Source organism: Ictidomys tridecemlineatus, chromosome 12 (genome assembly GCF_052094955.1).
Source record: "Ictidomys tridecemlineatus isolate mIctTri1 chromosome 12, mIctTri1.hap1, whole genome shotgun sequence".
In the NCBI taxonomy this organism is placed as follows: domain Eukaryota; kingdom Metazoa; phylum Chordata; class Mammalia; order Rodentia; family Sciuridae; genus Ictidomys; species Ictidomys tridecemlineatus.
This window is the reverse complement of record NC_135488.1, coordinates 37766504-37782854: the sequence shown is the minus strand read 5'-3', so window position 1 is coordinate 37782854 and position 16351 is coordinate 37766504. Positions and strand designations below refer to the sequence as shown.

The window sequence follows — 16351 nt, the reverse complement described above, 5'->3', positions numbered from 1 at the left end:
TAAAGAGGCTTGGTGAAGACTGAGGGTAGCCCGTTGTCCAAAATCAATTCATATGAAAGTTATGTATAGCTCCTGGGTGCCCATATTACCACATGCATGCTTTAGTTTAAAAAATATTTATTAAAGGAATGTACTTGACCACAGTGTTAGCATATCTCCTCAAATCTGTAAACTTTACACCTTTAAGATATCTACAAAGCGTTTATTTACAAGTTTTACAAGAAATCATCACCTCACCAATACTGTTGACACAGTCAAGCTGGGTACTGCCACCTTTCTCTTCATTTCACTCGATACTTATAGAAAGAACACAGAGCACGGGTGAAGTTCCAGCCTAGTGCCAGCGACAGCCCATACAGTAGGATCAGAGGTGCAAATGGGTAGAGAAGAATTACTGTGTTTTTCAAAAAGGGCAATGCTGGAAGGGAAAGAAATCCAAATTATTTCTTAAAAAAAGTGAACATTCCAAAACACGGCTTGCTCTTCAACATGTGGGACCAAAAAGCGCGTGATGCAGGTCTGTGGCTCAAGTGGTAGAGCCCTTGCCCAGCTCATCTGAGGCACTAGGTTTGATCCTCGGCACCACATTAAAATAAAGGGGTCCTTCTACAACTAAAAATGTTTTTAAAAAGGTACGTGGTGCTGTTTGTAGAACTATAAATACTGTCTTGCTACCCTTAGGACTGAGCGAGGGACATTACAAATACTGACCAGGACAGTGACCACCTCAGAAGCCCATCTTAAGGTACTGAGACAGATGATGACGGAGGGGGGAAAAAATCAGCCATTTGAAAGTTTCCAGTGCAAAAGCCATTATACCCCCACGGTTCCCAGATATCACTTAGTCCAGGGGCCCCCTCTGCAGACTTGGAATGTGTTGCCCACAGAAAGATCCCAGGAGAGTGTTCCCCACATAGGAGGGCCAAGTGTTGCACCAGGACACCGACCACAACCTTCCCCAATTATGTGACAACCAGAAGCTTGAATCTGGTCACAAACCCGGCCCTAGAGCAGGGGAAGGACTGGCAGTGCCTACACCAGGCAGTGCAGCGAAGGGGATAAGATCCTGGCAAATCAGCTGAGAGCTGGGAACAGCTCTATCCAGAGGACCAGTCTGAGGAAAGTAAAAGCTGCTGACAGCAAGAACAGGAAGGGCTAAAATATGTGGGAGCTCTAGATTTTATTTTCCACTGGAGAGCCTTTTTTGGAGGCTGGTACTGGGAGATCAAACTCAGGATCTCAAACATGCTAGTCGAATGCTCCAGCTCTGAACTACATCCCCAGCCTGACCTCCAGCTTTTGACTCTCCTGCTTCCTGAACAGCTGAGATTATAGGCATGCACTACCTACCACACCTGGCTCGTAAGAGATAATATGCTTGAAGACTAATGTAAGAATGTTATTCATATTAAGTAAAATGAGCTGACAACAGGATTTAAGAGTAAATTGGCAGGCCAGGCACCATGGTGCACACCTGTAATCCCAAGCGGCTCAGGAGGCTGAAGGAGGAGAGTCTCAAGTTCAAAGCCAGCCTCAGCAAAAGTGAGCTACTAAGCAACTCAAAGAGATGCTGTCTCCAATAAAATACAAAATAGGGCTGGGGATGTGGCTCAGTGGCCAAATGCCCAAGTTCAATCTCTGGTAACAACAACAACAAAAAAAGTAAATTGGCAAACATATGCTGAGGTCAATAAAAGTTGGGTCTAATTGTCTGTGATCATCTACAGAACCATACATGATCACAAAAAAAGAAAATGGTGCAAAAATGTTTTCAACAGCTCCAGTCACAGGCCTGCAAGCCCAGACCCTTCCCTACTCTGCCCTGGTATCAGTGACCTGGAACTGAACATGCAGAAGAGACGGGAGACCAACTCCTGCCAGCAGCTTGGAGATGTCAGCATGATTTAACACGGTGCCAGGAGATTATGAAATTTGTCATATACCAGCTAGACCACTTTCTAGCTGGGAGACCATAGACAAGTTAATCTTTTGCAGTTTCCTCACTGGAAAATGGGAACAAGTGAACCTGTATCATCATTGTTATAAGGATTACATAATATACTTGGGGCAGGGCCTGTCAGTGCTCCATATGTGTTACAACTTGACCCCTCCCTGTCATCTACGCAGGCACCCACCCAATTTCTTACAGTACTTACCACTGTATCCTAGGAAGGTTACATAGATGTAATAGCCAACTGCAATCAGCCATAAGGTATTTCCAACTAAATATCCAATAAATGTGTCTGTTAGGATAACATCTGCCAGGAGAAATGCACAGTGAGTCTCTTCCCAGTGCACACAGGGAGCACGGGCGACAGATGAGAAGTAAGTCTTACTTACGGTTGATGAAGAACAGCTGGATGAAATGCAGAATGACCAGGAGTGGGTAGAAGGCATTGAGGTGCACGTCAAAGGCGTAGCCCCACTCCACGTCACAGTCTCTGCTCTGTCGCTTTACTAGATACTTGTTGGAGATGAACCTAAAGGGTGAGATTAAGATTCCCTTCATAATACAGTAAAATCAACTCTATTTGCACTTATTGCCTTCTACAGATCAGACACTGCTCTAGATTCTGGAGCTCAGGGTGAGCTGGTGCTCCAGGCTCTCTCTAGAGGGAGGACACGGAACGCTGGCGTCTGTCAGAGGGTGCCATAGAGAAAAGCACAGCAGCAACAAGGACAGAATATGCACAAATTTTCTAGTCAAAGTTATGTTGGGGTAAAGACCAGAGGGCAGTGGTGGCACCTGGCTTCCTGAAGGAAAGGTTAAGAAGGCAGGTGTGCCTGGAGGGAGGAACCAGGAAGGGAAGCCCGAAGAGAAAGCGGAGCCAGATTTCCTGGTGCCTGTGGCCACTCTAAGATGTGGCTTTCACTGTTGGTGGAGAGAGAAGCCATGGGGCTGGCAAGCAGTGCCTGGCTGAAATGTTCTGCAGGGTCTCTGTGGCCAGTCTGAGAACAGACTATAGTGACAAGTCAAGGAGGGAGAGGGAAGGCTGCTGCGGACAAGAGCCCAGAGCAGCAGGAGCAATGGAGGTGGGGGATGCAAGACATTCTGGACTGGGAGCAGAGCCAACAGGATTAATGTCAGAGGGGGTCTGAGAAATAAGGAAGAGTCAAGGGGAGCCTGGAGCTGGACTGGGGATGTTGAAGGAGCCGCCAGCATGGAGTCCAGAGATGGGCAGGAAGTCCGCAGCTTGGGGGAGAGCGAGGTCGAACTAGAACAGAAGCTTCAGTGTGGGGGGATCTTGACAGCCATGAACCTGAAGGATATCACCAGGAGAACACAGTGACCAAGGCAAGTCAACTCCCTATTAAAAGGTGAGGAGGACAGGAAGAGACAAAGGGAAGAGGGCCGGCAGCATGTCCAGCCACAGGAATACGAATTACTCAGCTGTCACTGTTCTCTGCGCGGCCATCAACTCAGGTAAGTGGTGAGTGACTGAAGGGGATAAAGTCCACGAAACAAAAAGGGAGCTCTTCAAAGAACAACGCGGGTCATTTGTGGAAATTCAATGTACCTTTTCTATGTGCCAAGGCATTTCAATTCAAGGACACAATTAAGAAAATTCTCTTCCTATAGAGGAGATAAAAATAGAAAATAAAGAAACAGGAAGAACATGGTGCAGTGTAATAAACAGTCCCTCACTTCTTCATCTAAAGAGTGGAACCAGAGGCAGGGAAGGGCGGGGAGGTGGTTGCAGGAAGCTGGGTCATGGGTATCCAAAGCCAGTTAGACAGGAGGCCTGAACTCTGCTCCACAGCACAGGGGGTGCCTATGGTTCACATCGATTTATTGTACACTTTACAAAGAACTAGAAATTCAAAGGTTCCCAACACAAAAAATTTAAAGGAGCTGGAAATGCTAATTACCTTGATCTGATCATTACACATTGTATACATGTATCCAATCACTGCAGAGGACACCACAAATATGTATGATTAAATAATTTTGAATGAAAAAGACTTTCATGTAATAGCATGTGGCTCACCCTCAGGAGTTCTGTTCCCCTGCTCACCGTCAATGGGAGAGAGCTGTTCCTTCAGAGAGCTCCCTCCCACCTGCATCAAGGACACCACTCACATCCACATCTTGGGCCAGACTCTGGTCTCCAAGTTTCAAATCAGAATAGAGACCTCAGGCCCATTGACCCTCACTTCCACTAAATATTCCGCATGCCCCCTGAACTCCACGGGCCCCCTGAGCTCTGCACACCTGACATGGCATGCTCATCTGCACTTGTCGCAGGCCATCCTGAAGGAGGCTGTGGCCGCCCCATCTCTTTCCTGTCCCTCACCATATCCTGTTTCCATGGGATGCTCTTCAGTCCACCCGACTGTTACCACCACACTACTCTGGGCACCCTCTGCTCTTCGCAGAGCCCCTGCCAACTCTCTGGCCTTGACCCTTTTCCACCTCCTCGTTCACTGCCAGGGAAGACTTTGTTAAGCGTGAAACTGACATGATTCCCTCCCTCCCGAGGCCTGAGCTCCACCTCTCTACCCTCCAGTCACACGTGCAGCCTGGGAGAACAGGTCCTCTTTTTTCTGAATGGCATCGAGGTTGACTTCTCTAGTCTCATCTCCTCCCTAGTCGCCCTCAGGGTCCCTCTCTACCCCAGACCTGGCATGCTGTCTCTCACTTCTGTGCCTCTGCACCTGCAAGTCCAGGTACCAGCGGTCAGAGGTCCCATGTTTCCCCTTCATGCTGGTTCCAGTGGACCTCTGGTAGGGCCACGGTTACATGGAATCCTTTCTAGTTTTAGTTCCTCACAGGATTCACAGCTCAAACACTGGTTCTCAAAGATAGTATCTATTTAACTCACACTACGATATAAATTCATATCCAAAGTGCTCAACTGGACAACACCATTTCTGGGGCCTCCAGAATCACTGCATTCAGGGCAGAACACTTGCTATAAACGATTCCTTTGAAAGCCTCGTTTCTCGATTTTTTTTTTTTTAAGACTGTGCCATTTTCCTGGGTAGCTTTGTAATAAATGTAATTAGTTAGCAATATTAACTATGGCCTCATTTAAAAATTTTACATTAATAGTACAAAGCATTTATTAACTACCTAGTACATACAAAACCTGCACTTTATGAGTCAGAACTTACAAAGAAAATAAAAGGTTGGTATCACCAAAGGTTCTAGTCTTGAAGTTTTGTTTAAGATATTAATAGCTACATTAGACTTAGCACTTAAGTACATTCCAAGTGCTTATTATACCACAATCCTCTCAAAAATCTGACAAAACAGGTAATTCATTTTACAAAAGGTGAGACTTGGACTATGCATGACACAAATGGCTGCACTGGCATTTGAACCCAAGTCACACTGTGACTAAAATATTCCATCCTGTTTTCCTAATACAGGGCACACCACTCCATCTTGGTGTCAGGTATGTTCCATCAGGTATGTACCTCTGAGGTGAACAAATGGAGTGTCCACAGTAACTGCAAAGCCAAAGTTAATTACTTACCACATTAAAGTTGATATCAGAAGACCAACACCCACACAATCTATGAACACGACCCATAGGAGAAGCTTTATCGTCTCAAAAAATCCCATGTCCAGCACAAAGCCAAATCCTATAGTGGATACTGAAAGAAAGATTCACAAGATTCACTCAGACACTCGCTGGGTACAGGGCACTGGCCTTGGTGTCAGGGTTTGGTCCTTACATGCCCCCCAAAGGCCCATGTACTAAAGGCTCAATTGCCAACCCTGGTGCTACCAGGAGCTGATAGAACCTTTAGGAGGTGGGGCCTAGTGGAAGGAAGTTAGGTCACTGGGAGTGTGCCCTTGAAGGGGAGATTGGGACCCTGGCCCCTTCCTGTTTCCTGGCCATTGGGAGATGAGCAGTTTTCCTCTACCATGAACTCCCCACCATGATGTTTTGCTTCAATACAGCAACAGGGTCAAGTGACCATGAATTCATACCCCTGAAACCATGAGCCAAAATAAAAATTCCCTCCTTATAAATTGTTTCTCAAGTATTTTGTTATAGCAATGGAAAGGCAAGTGACACTCTTGGCCTCCAAAGACCCATAGACTAGTGAGACAGACAGACCAAAACAAAACTCCCAGGATGTGTCATATGTAACTGATGTAGCAACCGGGAACCACCCTGGGCTATAGATAGATTGTTTGTTGAGGTAGGTAGTTTACGGTGACAGGCCAGCATTCCAAACACGACCGGACAGAAAAGGCACTCATGTATTTTAAGTCCAGTTAAAAGTGAAAAACACTCTATCACTTGTGACTGATGCACTTTCATTATACTACTGGAGAACTTAAAAACAGGTTTTCAAGTTCATGTTGCTATTTTGGAACTCTCTGGATTTACTTAATCGTGAAATACCATGTCCAATCCTGACATTCTTTTTCACAGCAAGTTGGAGTTTGGGTATTGGTTCACTATAGTTAAAAGACATGAAGTGAATTTTTCCCCCTGCTCTTCGAGGTCCCAAAGCAGCAATTTAATTTACTCTGGCATTGGATTGAGACCTGTAGAACTAGGAATAATTAACCTTTCCTGTGATTTTTGAAGGTATAGAAAAAACAGCTTCAGATATCCCCAAATTTGAACCCAAAACACATTATATCAAAGAATCCTTCAAATGATAAGCCTAATCTGAAAAGCTCAATTTGTTCTTCAACTCTATTGCAGAAACTAACACTTACCACAGAGCCAGATACTTAATAAGACCAAGAAAGCAGGGTCATCTCTGGCCCACTGGTCCTTTGTCTGTTTCCGGTAATGAAAGTTCCTATAAACCCTCTGTGGGGAAGTGAACAGGTAGAGCATCTGCCAGGCAGCAAACTCAAAGTCCATCTGGCGAAATCGAAAAAGCCTCCTGAGGTATTTGTAGCGTTTTGCTCCAGCCGTGTGTCTTGCTGCATCCCTGGAATTCAAGACTCCGTTCCCCTGCACTGAGGAATTCACTGAAGTACTTGGTAACATCTTCCTAGATGGAAGAAAACAATTCTTTTACATGCAATATGAAGAAACGTTTGGCTATCAGCACCCCTCTTCTGTGTTATTTGGCAAGGAGGTCACTTTACATTTTCTCTTCCACCCTTCAGAAGGGTCAGGGGTCAAAAGCAACTGGAGTTGGTACTGAGGCTTGTCTTGAGGCTGGAGAACTGCTGCCCACTTCAGGCCAGGGCAACACTATGGGATTCAGAACCATCTAACACTTATCCAGGGTCCAGGCTGTTCCCACACTTCACCTCACTCGATCCTCAGACAGCCCTCCCAGGTAGCTAATGTTGGCAGAGGGAGAGGCACAGGGAGGTGAAGTGACCTCCCTATGAGCACGAAGACAGTGATGGAGCCACGATTGGAACGTAACCACCAAGCCCTTAAGGGAAAACCTTAGTTGAAGCCGATTAGAACGCAACGTTACCGAAGAGGTACAATAGCTTTTCCACACAGGTTCATCAGCGTAAGGCCAGCAAGCTCCTTGTTCATCAGAATGCGACATAAAAACAAAGCAAATATCCAATCCCTAGCGCTTTACTCCCAGGGCAGTTCAGCAGGAGGCATGACAGCGTGGGAGACCAGTCGGCCAGGCCAAGGCTGGTGAGCGCAGCCCGACGCCCCTACTACGCTTCGTCGGCCTCTGGGACGCGGACAGTGCCCCGCCCCGCCCAGCTCTTCTCCATTCGCCCGGGGCCTCGGGTATGGCTGCCAGGTTTAGCAAATAAAGGTACAGACCGCCCAGTTACATTTGAATTTCGAGCAAGGAACGAATTAGGAGTCCCACGCAACATGTCGGACATGCTTATACTAAAAACTCTCTGAGATTCCCATGTAAATGGGCGACTTTGATTTTCTCCAGGAACTCGACCGCGGGCCTGAGGCCCGAGAGGGGCCGGACACGGGCATGGTCACTCCCCAGCCGCCGTGACGCGGGGCCGCGAGCAGCCGGAAGACACGGCCCCCGGCGCGAACAACAGTCGCGCGCGGGTGGAGCAGTCCTCGGGGCTCACCTGGAGCTCTACTGCGGCCTCGGCCCGGAGCCGAGCTACCCGCCACCTCCGCCTAGCAGCCGAGCCCAGCCGCTGCCCGGGCGACTTCCCTTCCGCAACGTAGCCGGCGCTCGGGGCGCGTCTTGCTGACGTCACGAGCGCCCATTTCCGCTACGCATGCGCTGCCCCTCGGGACTCGTAGTGTCTTCCGCCCAACCGGGGAAGACCTTCCGGAAGTTGTTGTAGTATCTTCCGGTGCCTTCCGCTTGGGGTGTCGCTCGCACCTAGCCAGGTGGTAGGGGTTGAGCACCGAGAGGGTCGCGCCGCTGCGCGCGGGAGGCGCCGTCATGCCCCGCTATTACGAGGACAAGCCGGAGGGCGGCGCGTGCACGGGCGTGAAGGAGGACCTGGGCGCCTGTCTGCTGCAGTCGGACTGTGTGCTCCAGGTAGCGCGGCCGGGCGCTCTGGGTGGTGACCGCGCCTGCAACCTGTGGCTGGGCTCGGCGAAGGCCTCCCAGTCGGCCCGCGGTGGCGGTCCTGTCCAGGGTGTGGGGCACAACACCAGCTTGTCCTCGTGGGCAGATCCCCCGAGCTCTCAGAGCCTCAACTCCCCGCCCACGTGGAGAGGGAGATACGATGCCCGCCCCTTGGGCTTTTGTAAATAATAAGCGGTTTCGGTTCACGAAACTTTTTGAAGGCTGGTATCCCGCACAGTTCTGGAGACATAGAGGAGACAGGTTTTTTGCTTCCTCGAAATTGTTAAGAGACTTCCATAGTCTCACGCTGATCTGGCCAGTAGTTTCTCCTGCCTGTGCTCAGTCGTGCCTGATCCCTTGTTATATTTATCATGTGTTGGTTTGAATTTGTTTCTGAGTTGAAGTGCTCTGTGTGCCCAGGTGTGAACTTGTAAATGAAGCAGCTCAATATTTTCAACATTTTGTATATTTCCTTACATTCTTCCCTCACAAGTCACCAGTCTTCTCAGTACCCCATCTGAGATCATTGAGACAGACAGTGAGCTTCAAAGTTGACCTAGAACCTGGGTTCTGGTTTAGAGCCCAAGTAAAGCCCACAGGTGTTTCTTCCAATAACAGGACCTATGAGAGGGCCATCAGTTGTGTGCAATTATCTTTGCTTTAGGGGGTGTCATTTCAGAAAGCTGCCCACAAATGGACATCTACCCTTTATCAGTGTTTGAGTCACAATTTATATTCTGTTCACTGGTATTTGCAGCCAGTGAGGATCTTAAATCATACCAAATGGCAACTAAAGCTAGAGTTTAGAAGGCAGTAGTGGGGAAAAACATTGAACTTTGCAGGTTCATAACAATCTATTTGGGTGGTGTCCCTGACACCCACTACACAGTATTCCTCACCAGGGACTCAAAACCAAGGGAAACTGCTGAGATCTGTATCAAGTCTGTATGGCCACTTCATAAAGATTTTTGGTTCCTTAGTTTCTGGAGTAAAGAAGTTAATTGATCATATGGCCGATGGGTGGTATAGTCTCTTTTTGCTAATCTTTAACCACCTGCAGCATCTTACGAATGTTGGCAGGAATTTTGACACAAGTGAATATTTAGTTAAAGGAGCTGTCAAGGAAGAGTCAAGGAAATAGAGGGGTCAGAGAAATTCAGGATAATGATGGTAAGGCTGTAAGTTCCAGGAATCTGGCAAGGAGAAAGCGATTCAAAAGTCATTTCTGGGGTAGACTTGGGGTTTTATGACTCCTGGGAGATCAAAATGGTTGAGGCAACCACAAGGTTGGCTCTTGGGCTCAGCATGTTTGGGAGCACTGACTGATCTTAGGGTCAAACATTTCAGAGACCCACAATAGTCGCTTAAATAAGGTAGAAAATTCTGGCATTTGCTCATATGCCTGTAAAGCCTGGGTGGCTTCTCTGTCTTCCTGGGCCCATACATTCTTGATCATAAGGCTTGTGAGTCCTGCGATGGGAGACAGGATGTTACTCTCATAGTCCAAGATTGCCTCGATCCTACATCATTAGGACTTGTAATCTTAGGGAGTGAAAGGGGCAAGCCTCTTTAAGGACCAACCCAGAAGTTTTACGCGTTTCCCACACATTCCATGGCTAGGACTTGTCCCATGACCACATCCAGCTGCACAGGTGACTGGAAAACCTAGCCCAGCCACATGCTTGATAAAAAGGAAGAATGGATATTGAGGGATAACTAGTCTGTCATTGGGAGTGGAGGGGATGAATGAACGTTTCAGCTCTAGTGTATCTAGATGGATCTTTCCACCAGGCAGCCAGCAATGTGAGTTGAAGGCTTGTGAACATGGTAACGTCTTGGACATGGTTTGAGGGGTAGTCTTTTGTCTACCCCCACTTGGTCAGAACCACCCATCTGCACTGCTTCAGAGTTTGGGGAGGAACACAGTGGTGCCAGGAGACTTTGCCACTCACTGATGTAGATGATAGTTGAAATCCAGGACCTAGGGAGACATGGAGTAAACGTGGCCACGGTTTCTGGGAATAGGTTCATAGACATGGTACCCTGTAGCTTTTTCCATAATGGAAACCAGGGGAATGTGACTGTCACTGGCAAACAGGCATTGGGGGAGTGGTTGGAGAGGCAAGATCTGGAGGGGAAATCCCTCTGCAGAGCAGGCGAAATCTGGGTTATCTTCCTAGAGGGAGCCATCTAGCCTACCTCATCAACATCCATGGAAAGTGTTTAGTTAATGATGTTCTGATTTTAGGGTGCCTAATTCACAATTTTCACCCATAAAGAGATGAAGATCCCAGTTTCTAGATTTTTATATAAGCATATTAAAGAGCCTCAAGGAAAACCAGTGTTTTCAAAAACTCAGGAACCCCTCCAAATTAGACAATTTTTGTCATTCTGTCCCTTCCTCTCTAAGCACCAATAGTCAAAATGAATTAACTATTTACTATGTAACTGTTTTCCTCTTAATATTTTTGAATATAACTATTTTCAGAAGGACAGTTGCTTTGTGAAATTCCTAGGCATTTATACTGTTTTATTTGTCACAGGAAGGAAAATCTCCTCGGCAGTGTTTGAAGGAAGGATACTGCAAAGCTTTGAAGTATTCATTTTTTGAGTGTAAAAGATCAATGGTAAGTGGCTAAAGATTTTTAAAAGCTTATGTTACAAGTCAGCTACTGGAGTGAAATGTGTGAGTGACTTAAGAGTCATCAACAGGTTGCAGCGTGGTATCATTTGGAAAAAAAGGAAGTACACGTTTCTTCATCCTGTGAGTTGAATGTTAGGGTTCTTGAAAGCCCTCAGCCTTTCTGACATCCTGTCATGATGCTGATAAGTCACTGACCTTCATGAATTTCTCCAAGTGTGAATCTCGGCAAGTACAGGTGGGTAAAAGTCAGTGAACCCAGGTCGTTGGCAGTTAGACAGGGTCTAGGGTGTGTGCCCTTCTGCCTTAGGTGACAGAGAAAAATGTCAGTGTCTATCTGCATTCTGAAGTGGTGGTCGTGGATGTTGGCCCAGCACACATTGCTGACCACTTGGTTCTGGGCCAGCATTCTTTGATCTGAAAGATCCAGAGAGATTTGGACTGGGAACTGAGAGCCTTTTCTTGGAGAGAGAAGCATGAAGTTGGAAACATAAGCATGCCTCCAGAGAAGGCAGCAGTGGGGACTGAGCCTGCTTTTGTTATTGAAGCACATTGCAAGTTCCTTCCCTTTGTCCACAAAGGAAATGAGAGGTGAAAGAACTTGAGGACATCGGCCAGCAGATCTGATCCAGAGGGGGTGAAGTTAGACTAAATTTGGCCACACTCTGTTTTCCTTTCAAGTGTCAGTTTTCTGCCTTTAGGCAGAGCATTTTTTTGCCTTGCCTCACGTGGTTTTGTTACCCATATAAAATGCAAGCCTTTGACTTGTGAAGAACTTAAGCATGTTTCAAGCATTGAGGAATCATAAGGAATAGTTAGAGTAGGAGATAACGACGCATTGTACTCTGGAATCATATGAAATGACTCAACAGTAAACTCCCCAAAATTCCCTGCTGAAAGCTCACGCTTGGATCTCCAAAAGATTCAGAAATCATAATTCCCCTGCAGAAATTTTTAATCATAGATTAAATAGTGAAAGTACTTCTGATTGCTGTCAGTTCAAGGCAGAGCTTCAGTTGACACTGGGAAAGACCGTCTAAGGAAGTCTCTAGCAGACTAGTAGATCCTACACCCTCTCTCCAAGACTGTGCCTCCTTGAGTCTTCCACAGTGAGTGGAATCATGTCACTCTTCATGACTGCAATGCCATTATACAAACTTGACAAAACCTAATCATTTGAACATAAACTTTAAATAATGGATAATTTTGCTTAGTTTCAAGACTGAAGTTTAAGTCCCACTGAGGGTGAGACAAGAATTTGAATCTGCTGTTTCCTCAGTATGAGCAGCCAATCATCCTGATCATGATTCCCAGGTTTAAAGATTTTTATTTCTTTGAAAATATTGTTCTTAGCTACTTTATGCTGTGCTGAGAAGGATGAATGGCTGGCTGTTCCAGGGTGGCTATGTTGGACTCATAGATAAGGCCTATCTCCCAAATAATTCCTTCCTATGGAATTCCTGGGGAATGGTGTTGACTTCCATGCAGCTTCGTTGTATGATTTCAGAACATTTTCTCTAACCACCACGGTTAAGAAGTGGATCTCTGTGAAGCTTAAATCAAATAACGTGCTGTCAGCCTAGGAGGTTATGCGCATTACGGATCTGTGATCTCAAGATGACTGTGTCTTAATGTTTCTCAGGGTTCTGTCCCCTTTTCTCAGTTGGTATTGATTTAAAGATTTCATATAGGGGCTGGGACTGTGGCTCAGTGGTAGAGCGCTTGCCTAGCACATGTGAAGCCCTGGGCTCCATCCTCAGCACCACATAAAATAAATAAATAAAACAAAGGTATTGTGTCCAACTACAACTGAAAAATAAATATTTAAAAAAAGATTTCATATACATTTGAATATTAACTGAAATAAAACTTAATGAAGGCAGGTTTGCTGAATGTATATTTAGTTTAAAGAAAAAGATAAATATAATTTGGATTCTACTCAAGAAGAAAGTCACCTTGAAGTGAAACTTGCTTTTTAGTGCCATCTTTATAATTTTTTTTTTCTTGGTAGCTCTTGACAATTGCCTTTTTGATTTTATTGGAAACTGGTTCATTTCTCTAATGTGGTGACTGACACCCTTTGCCAAAGTTGTGTTTAATTAATTACACCATATCAAATTTGATTAAATTGTTCATTTATTTTCAGCTGGATGCCAGATCAAGATTCAGAGGAAGAAAAGGATATTGATACCATTACATTGAAAGCAAGATGAAAACACCAAAGGATTTTTCCACAGAAAAGCCACAATAGGAAATAATTTTTGCTACATCTGTTTGGTTGAACCAGTTTTCCCTCCATGGAACGCTGGAGAAATTGGATGAATTTTGGTTTTGAATATGTATAAAGCAAATGCTTCTCTGAATCTAAGTTATTTTTAGAAGATAAGTTTAATTGAACACTTATAGGCCTGGAATATAATGTGTTTTGAGATTTTTCCTAAAGTACAGGAAATGGAAAAACTGTTATTTTCAAACCTGACTCTTTAATCATATTATACCATTTATACATCTGGAAGGGACCAATGTGACACTGGAGGCTGTCCACAAGATGTTTATTGAGAAAGTTTATTTAATCTATTCTATTTAGTTCTAGAATAAATTGGTTCCTTGGAGAAGAAATGCTTTATTTGCATTGATTCACTGAGGCTGAAGTAAAACCTCAGAACTTTGAAATCTGCCATAGGGCCTAGCTGGATCCCAAGCCCCACACCGTATTGCCAAGGACTCTTCTATCTCTGACTGATTTTCCCTTTCCTGGTTTCATTTTTAGGGTGACCCTCTCCACATACAGGACCAGTATCAGTTATAAGCTCACATCCTTAAGATCTGTTATTCAAAAAGGAGAAAGTGAATTTCCCTTTCCAAGGTCCACAAATCAAATCCTACTGAAGAACTTTGGTCTTCACTGGGTCACCCGCACTGTGACTGACCACTCCCAGCAGAATCCCAGTGGTGGAATGGCAGGCCTCTTCCTTGAAGGAAAGGGGGATTTTGAGTACACGGAAACAACCAGCGTGTACTGTAGACAGCAGATACAGAAAACATGAAGTGCAAGTTTCAGATTATGGTAATTTTATCAGGATCACTTAATACAGAAGAGAGACAAAACCTTTAAATAAAACTTTAGGTTCACCTAAAGTTGTGAGAATTCCCTAAAATGCCACTGAAGTCTGCTGTGTATGCTGCTTTTCACTGGGGAAGGGAAGGTGGTGGATTTCTTCAGCGACTCCTTATACCTGTTTAAGTGCTACAACTTTCTTGGTTATTGCAGTGCTGGGCTGGGCCTCAAGGCCTTGCACTGAGCTACTCACCCCCCACAGTGCTACAACTTCTATTAAATGTAATTCTGATAAACTCTTTAAGGAGTATTTTATAAAACCTTTGTTGAATAACAGCTTTAATGGAGAAGTTCAGATACTACAAAATTCACCCTTACACCATTTCCACTTGGTAGTTTTTAGTGTATGCATAGTGTGTGCAGCCATTACCACTATCTCTTCCAAAACTTTCCACCACTCCAGAGAAACACATACATACCAGTTAGATCTCCCTTACTCCCCTTCCCTCAGCAACTACTGATACACTGCTGGTCTCCACAAGCTGCTCTATCCAGAACCTGTTATATAAATGGAATTATATAATATGTGGCCTTCCGTGCCTTTTTATTCCACTTACCGTAATATTTCCAAGGTTCATCTGTGTGCAGCATCTATCTCCTCACATCCAGTGGTGCAGGTGGTGCCACATTTTATTTATCCATTCATCAGCTGATGAACTAGGTTGTTTCCATTTTGTGTCACTGTGACTAATGCTGTGAGCATCTCTGAACAAGTTTTGCATGGACATGTTTCATTTCTCTTTGAGTATATAACTCAGAGTGGAATTACAATATTGTATGAGAACTCCAACTTTAGCATTTTGACAAACTGTCACAATTCTCCCCAGTGGCTGCACTACCCTTTTACATATTCAACAATCTCCACATCATCTCCAACAGTTGTTGCTATTTATTTTGATTACAGCCATTCTACTGAGTATGAAGTAGTATCCAACTGGGATTTTGATTTGCATTTCCCAAATGGCTAATGATTTGGGCATGTTTTTCTGTGTTTATTGGCCATCTGTATGTTATCTTCAGAGAAATGTCTACTCAGGTCCTTAGTCCAGTTTTCATTTGCCTTGTCTTTTTATTGATGATTTGTAAGAGCTCTTTATACGTGTAAATACGAGTCCTTCAAAGATAATTAGCCAATGTCTTTTCCCAGACTGTAGCTTGTCTTTTCACTTTCTTATTGACACTCTTCAAAGCATGATTTTAACATTGGTGCATCGCAATTTATTTATTATTTTGGTGTATCTAAGAAACTAACTAGTGGTTTCTTAGATACACCAAAATAAAAAATATGGAATCATATTTGTCTTTTTTTTTGGACTGGCTTTCATTATTTAGCAAATGTTCTCTAGGTTCAGCCATGTTGTAGTGTCAGAATTTTCTCCCACTTTAAAGCCAAACAATATTCCAAATAATATTCCAGCTCATGTCAATATCACGTGCTCATGTGCTCGTCCATCAGTGGACACCTGCTCACTCCCACCTTTGAGCTGCTGTGGACATGTGTCCACAGATGTCCCAGGGGCCCTGCTCCAGTGTGGGTACACACCCAGCAATGGAGGTGCTGGGGCATCAGTGATTGTCTTTGATGTTCTGAGGAACTGCCGTGCGTTTTTCCACAGCAGCCATGCCGTTCTCTATTCCTGTCTGAGGCGCACAGGGACTGCAGCTTTTCCACATCTTGTTAACACTGACATTTCTGTTCTTTGAAAGGTGCCATCCTAGGGGACATGAAGTGGCATCTCACCATGTTTTGGTTTGCATTTTTCTAATCAGCAATGATGACAACATCGTTTCATGTGCTTGTTGACCCTTTTCCTGTCTTTGAAGAAATGGCCTTAGGTCCCTTTTCCATTTGTAAATTGAGTCATTTCCTTTTTTGGTGTCATGGTGAAGAAATCATTTCCCAATCTAATGAAGCTCTCCCCCTATGTTTTCTAGAAGTTTGAATGGTTTTATCTCTTGGATTTAGGTCTTTACTAGATTTTGACTTGATTTTTGTATATGATGTAAGGGTCTAACTATTTTTTTTTTTTGCACGTGGATATCTAATCTCTCTCTCAACATCATTTATTGAAAAGATTGTCCTTTTCCCCATTGAATGGTGTGGCACCCTTGTGGAAAGACATTTGCCCATATATGCCAGG

The 16351-nt window shown here is 44.8% G+C and overlaps 2 protein-coding genes across 4 annotated transcripts; one reads left to right on the top strand and one right to left on the bottom strand.

Annotated features, from left to right (window-relative positions):
* Positions 1–100: 100 nt before the first annotated feature.
* Unc50 (unc-50 inner nuclear membrane RNA binding protein) lies at positions 101–8155 on the bottom strand. Of its 3 annotated transcripts, none has more exons than XM_005339607.4 (6): positions 7997–8155; positions 6686–6969; positions 5481–5601; positions 2341–2480; positions 2157–2258; positions 101–418 (listed from the first exon to the last, which is right to left on the bottom strand). In XM_005339607.4, the coding sequence occupies exons 2-6, from the start codon at positions 6963–6965 to the stop codon at positions 282–284; spliced, it is 780 nt and encodes a 259-aa protein (XP_005339664.1). In that variant the 5' UTR covers positions 6966–6969; positions 7997–8155; the 3' UTR covers positions 101–281. The 3 variants fall into 3 exon arrangements, with proteins under 3 accessions (XP_005339664.1, XP_021575264.1, XP_021575265.1); XM_021719589.3 differs by having other exon boundaries at positions 6686–6965; positions 7997–8147; XM_021719590.3 differs by lacking the exon at positions 2157–2258.
* Positions 8156–8195: 40 nt separating this feature from the next.
* Positions 8196–14449, top strand: Coa5 (cytochrome c oxidase assembly factor 5). The gene is made up of 3 exons (XM_005339606.5): positions 8196–8421; positions 10995–11078; positions 13239–14449. Exons 1-3 carry the CDS (start codon positions 8323–8325, stop codon positions 13278–13280), a joined length of 225 nt encoding a protein of 74 aa, XP_005339663.1. The 5' UTR covers positions 8196–8322; the 3' UTR covers positions 13281–14449.
* Positions 14450–16351: the final 1902 nt, after the last annotated feature.

Coding starts and splice junctions, on each gene's coding strand:
- Unc50 (XM_005339607.4), bottom strand. CDS start 6,965: ATGTTACCAAGTACTTCAGTGAATTCCTCAGTGCAGGGGAACGGAGTC. Junction 2,481..5,480: donor CTGATATCAACTTTAATGTG/GTAAGTAATTAA, acceptor CTCACCCTTTAG/GTTCATCTCCAACAAGTATC. Junction 419..2,156: donor AACCTTCCTAGGATACAGTG/GTAAGTACTGTA, acceptor TTTCCCTTCCAG/CATTGCCCTTTTTGAAAAAC.
- Coa5 (XM_005339606.5), top strand. CDS start 8,323: ATGCCCCGCTATTACGAGGACAAGCCGGAGGGCGGCGCGTGCACGGGC. Junction 8,422..10,994: donor AGTCGGACTGTGTGCTCCAG/GTAGCGCGGCCG, acceptor TATTTGTCACAG/GAAGGAAAATCTCCTCGGCA. Junction 11,079..13,238: donor TTGAGTGTAAAAGATCAATG/GTAAGTGGCTAA, acceptor ATTTATTTTCAG/CTGGATGCCAGATCAAGATT.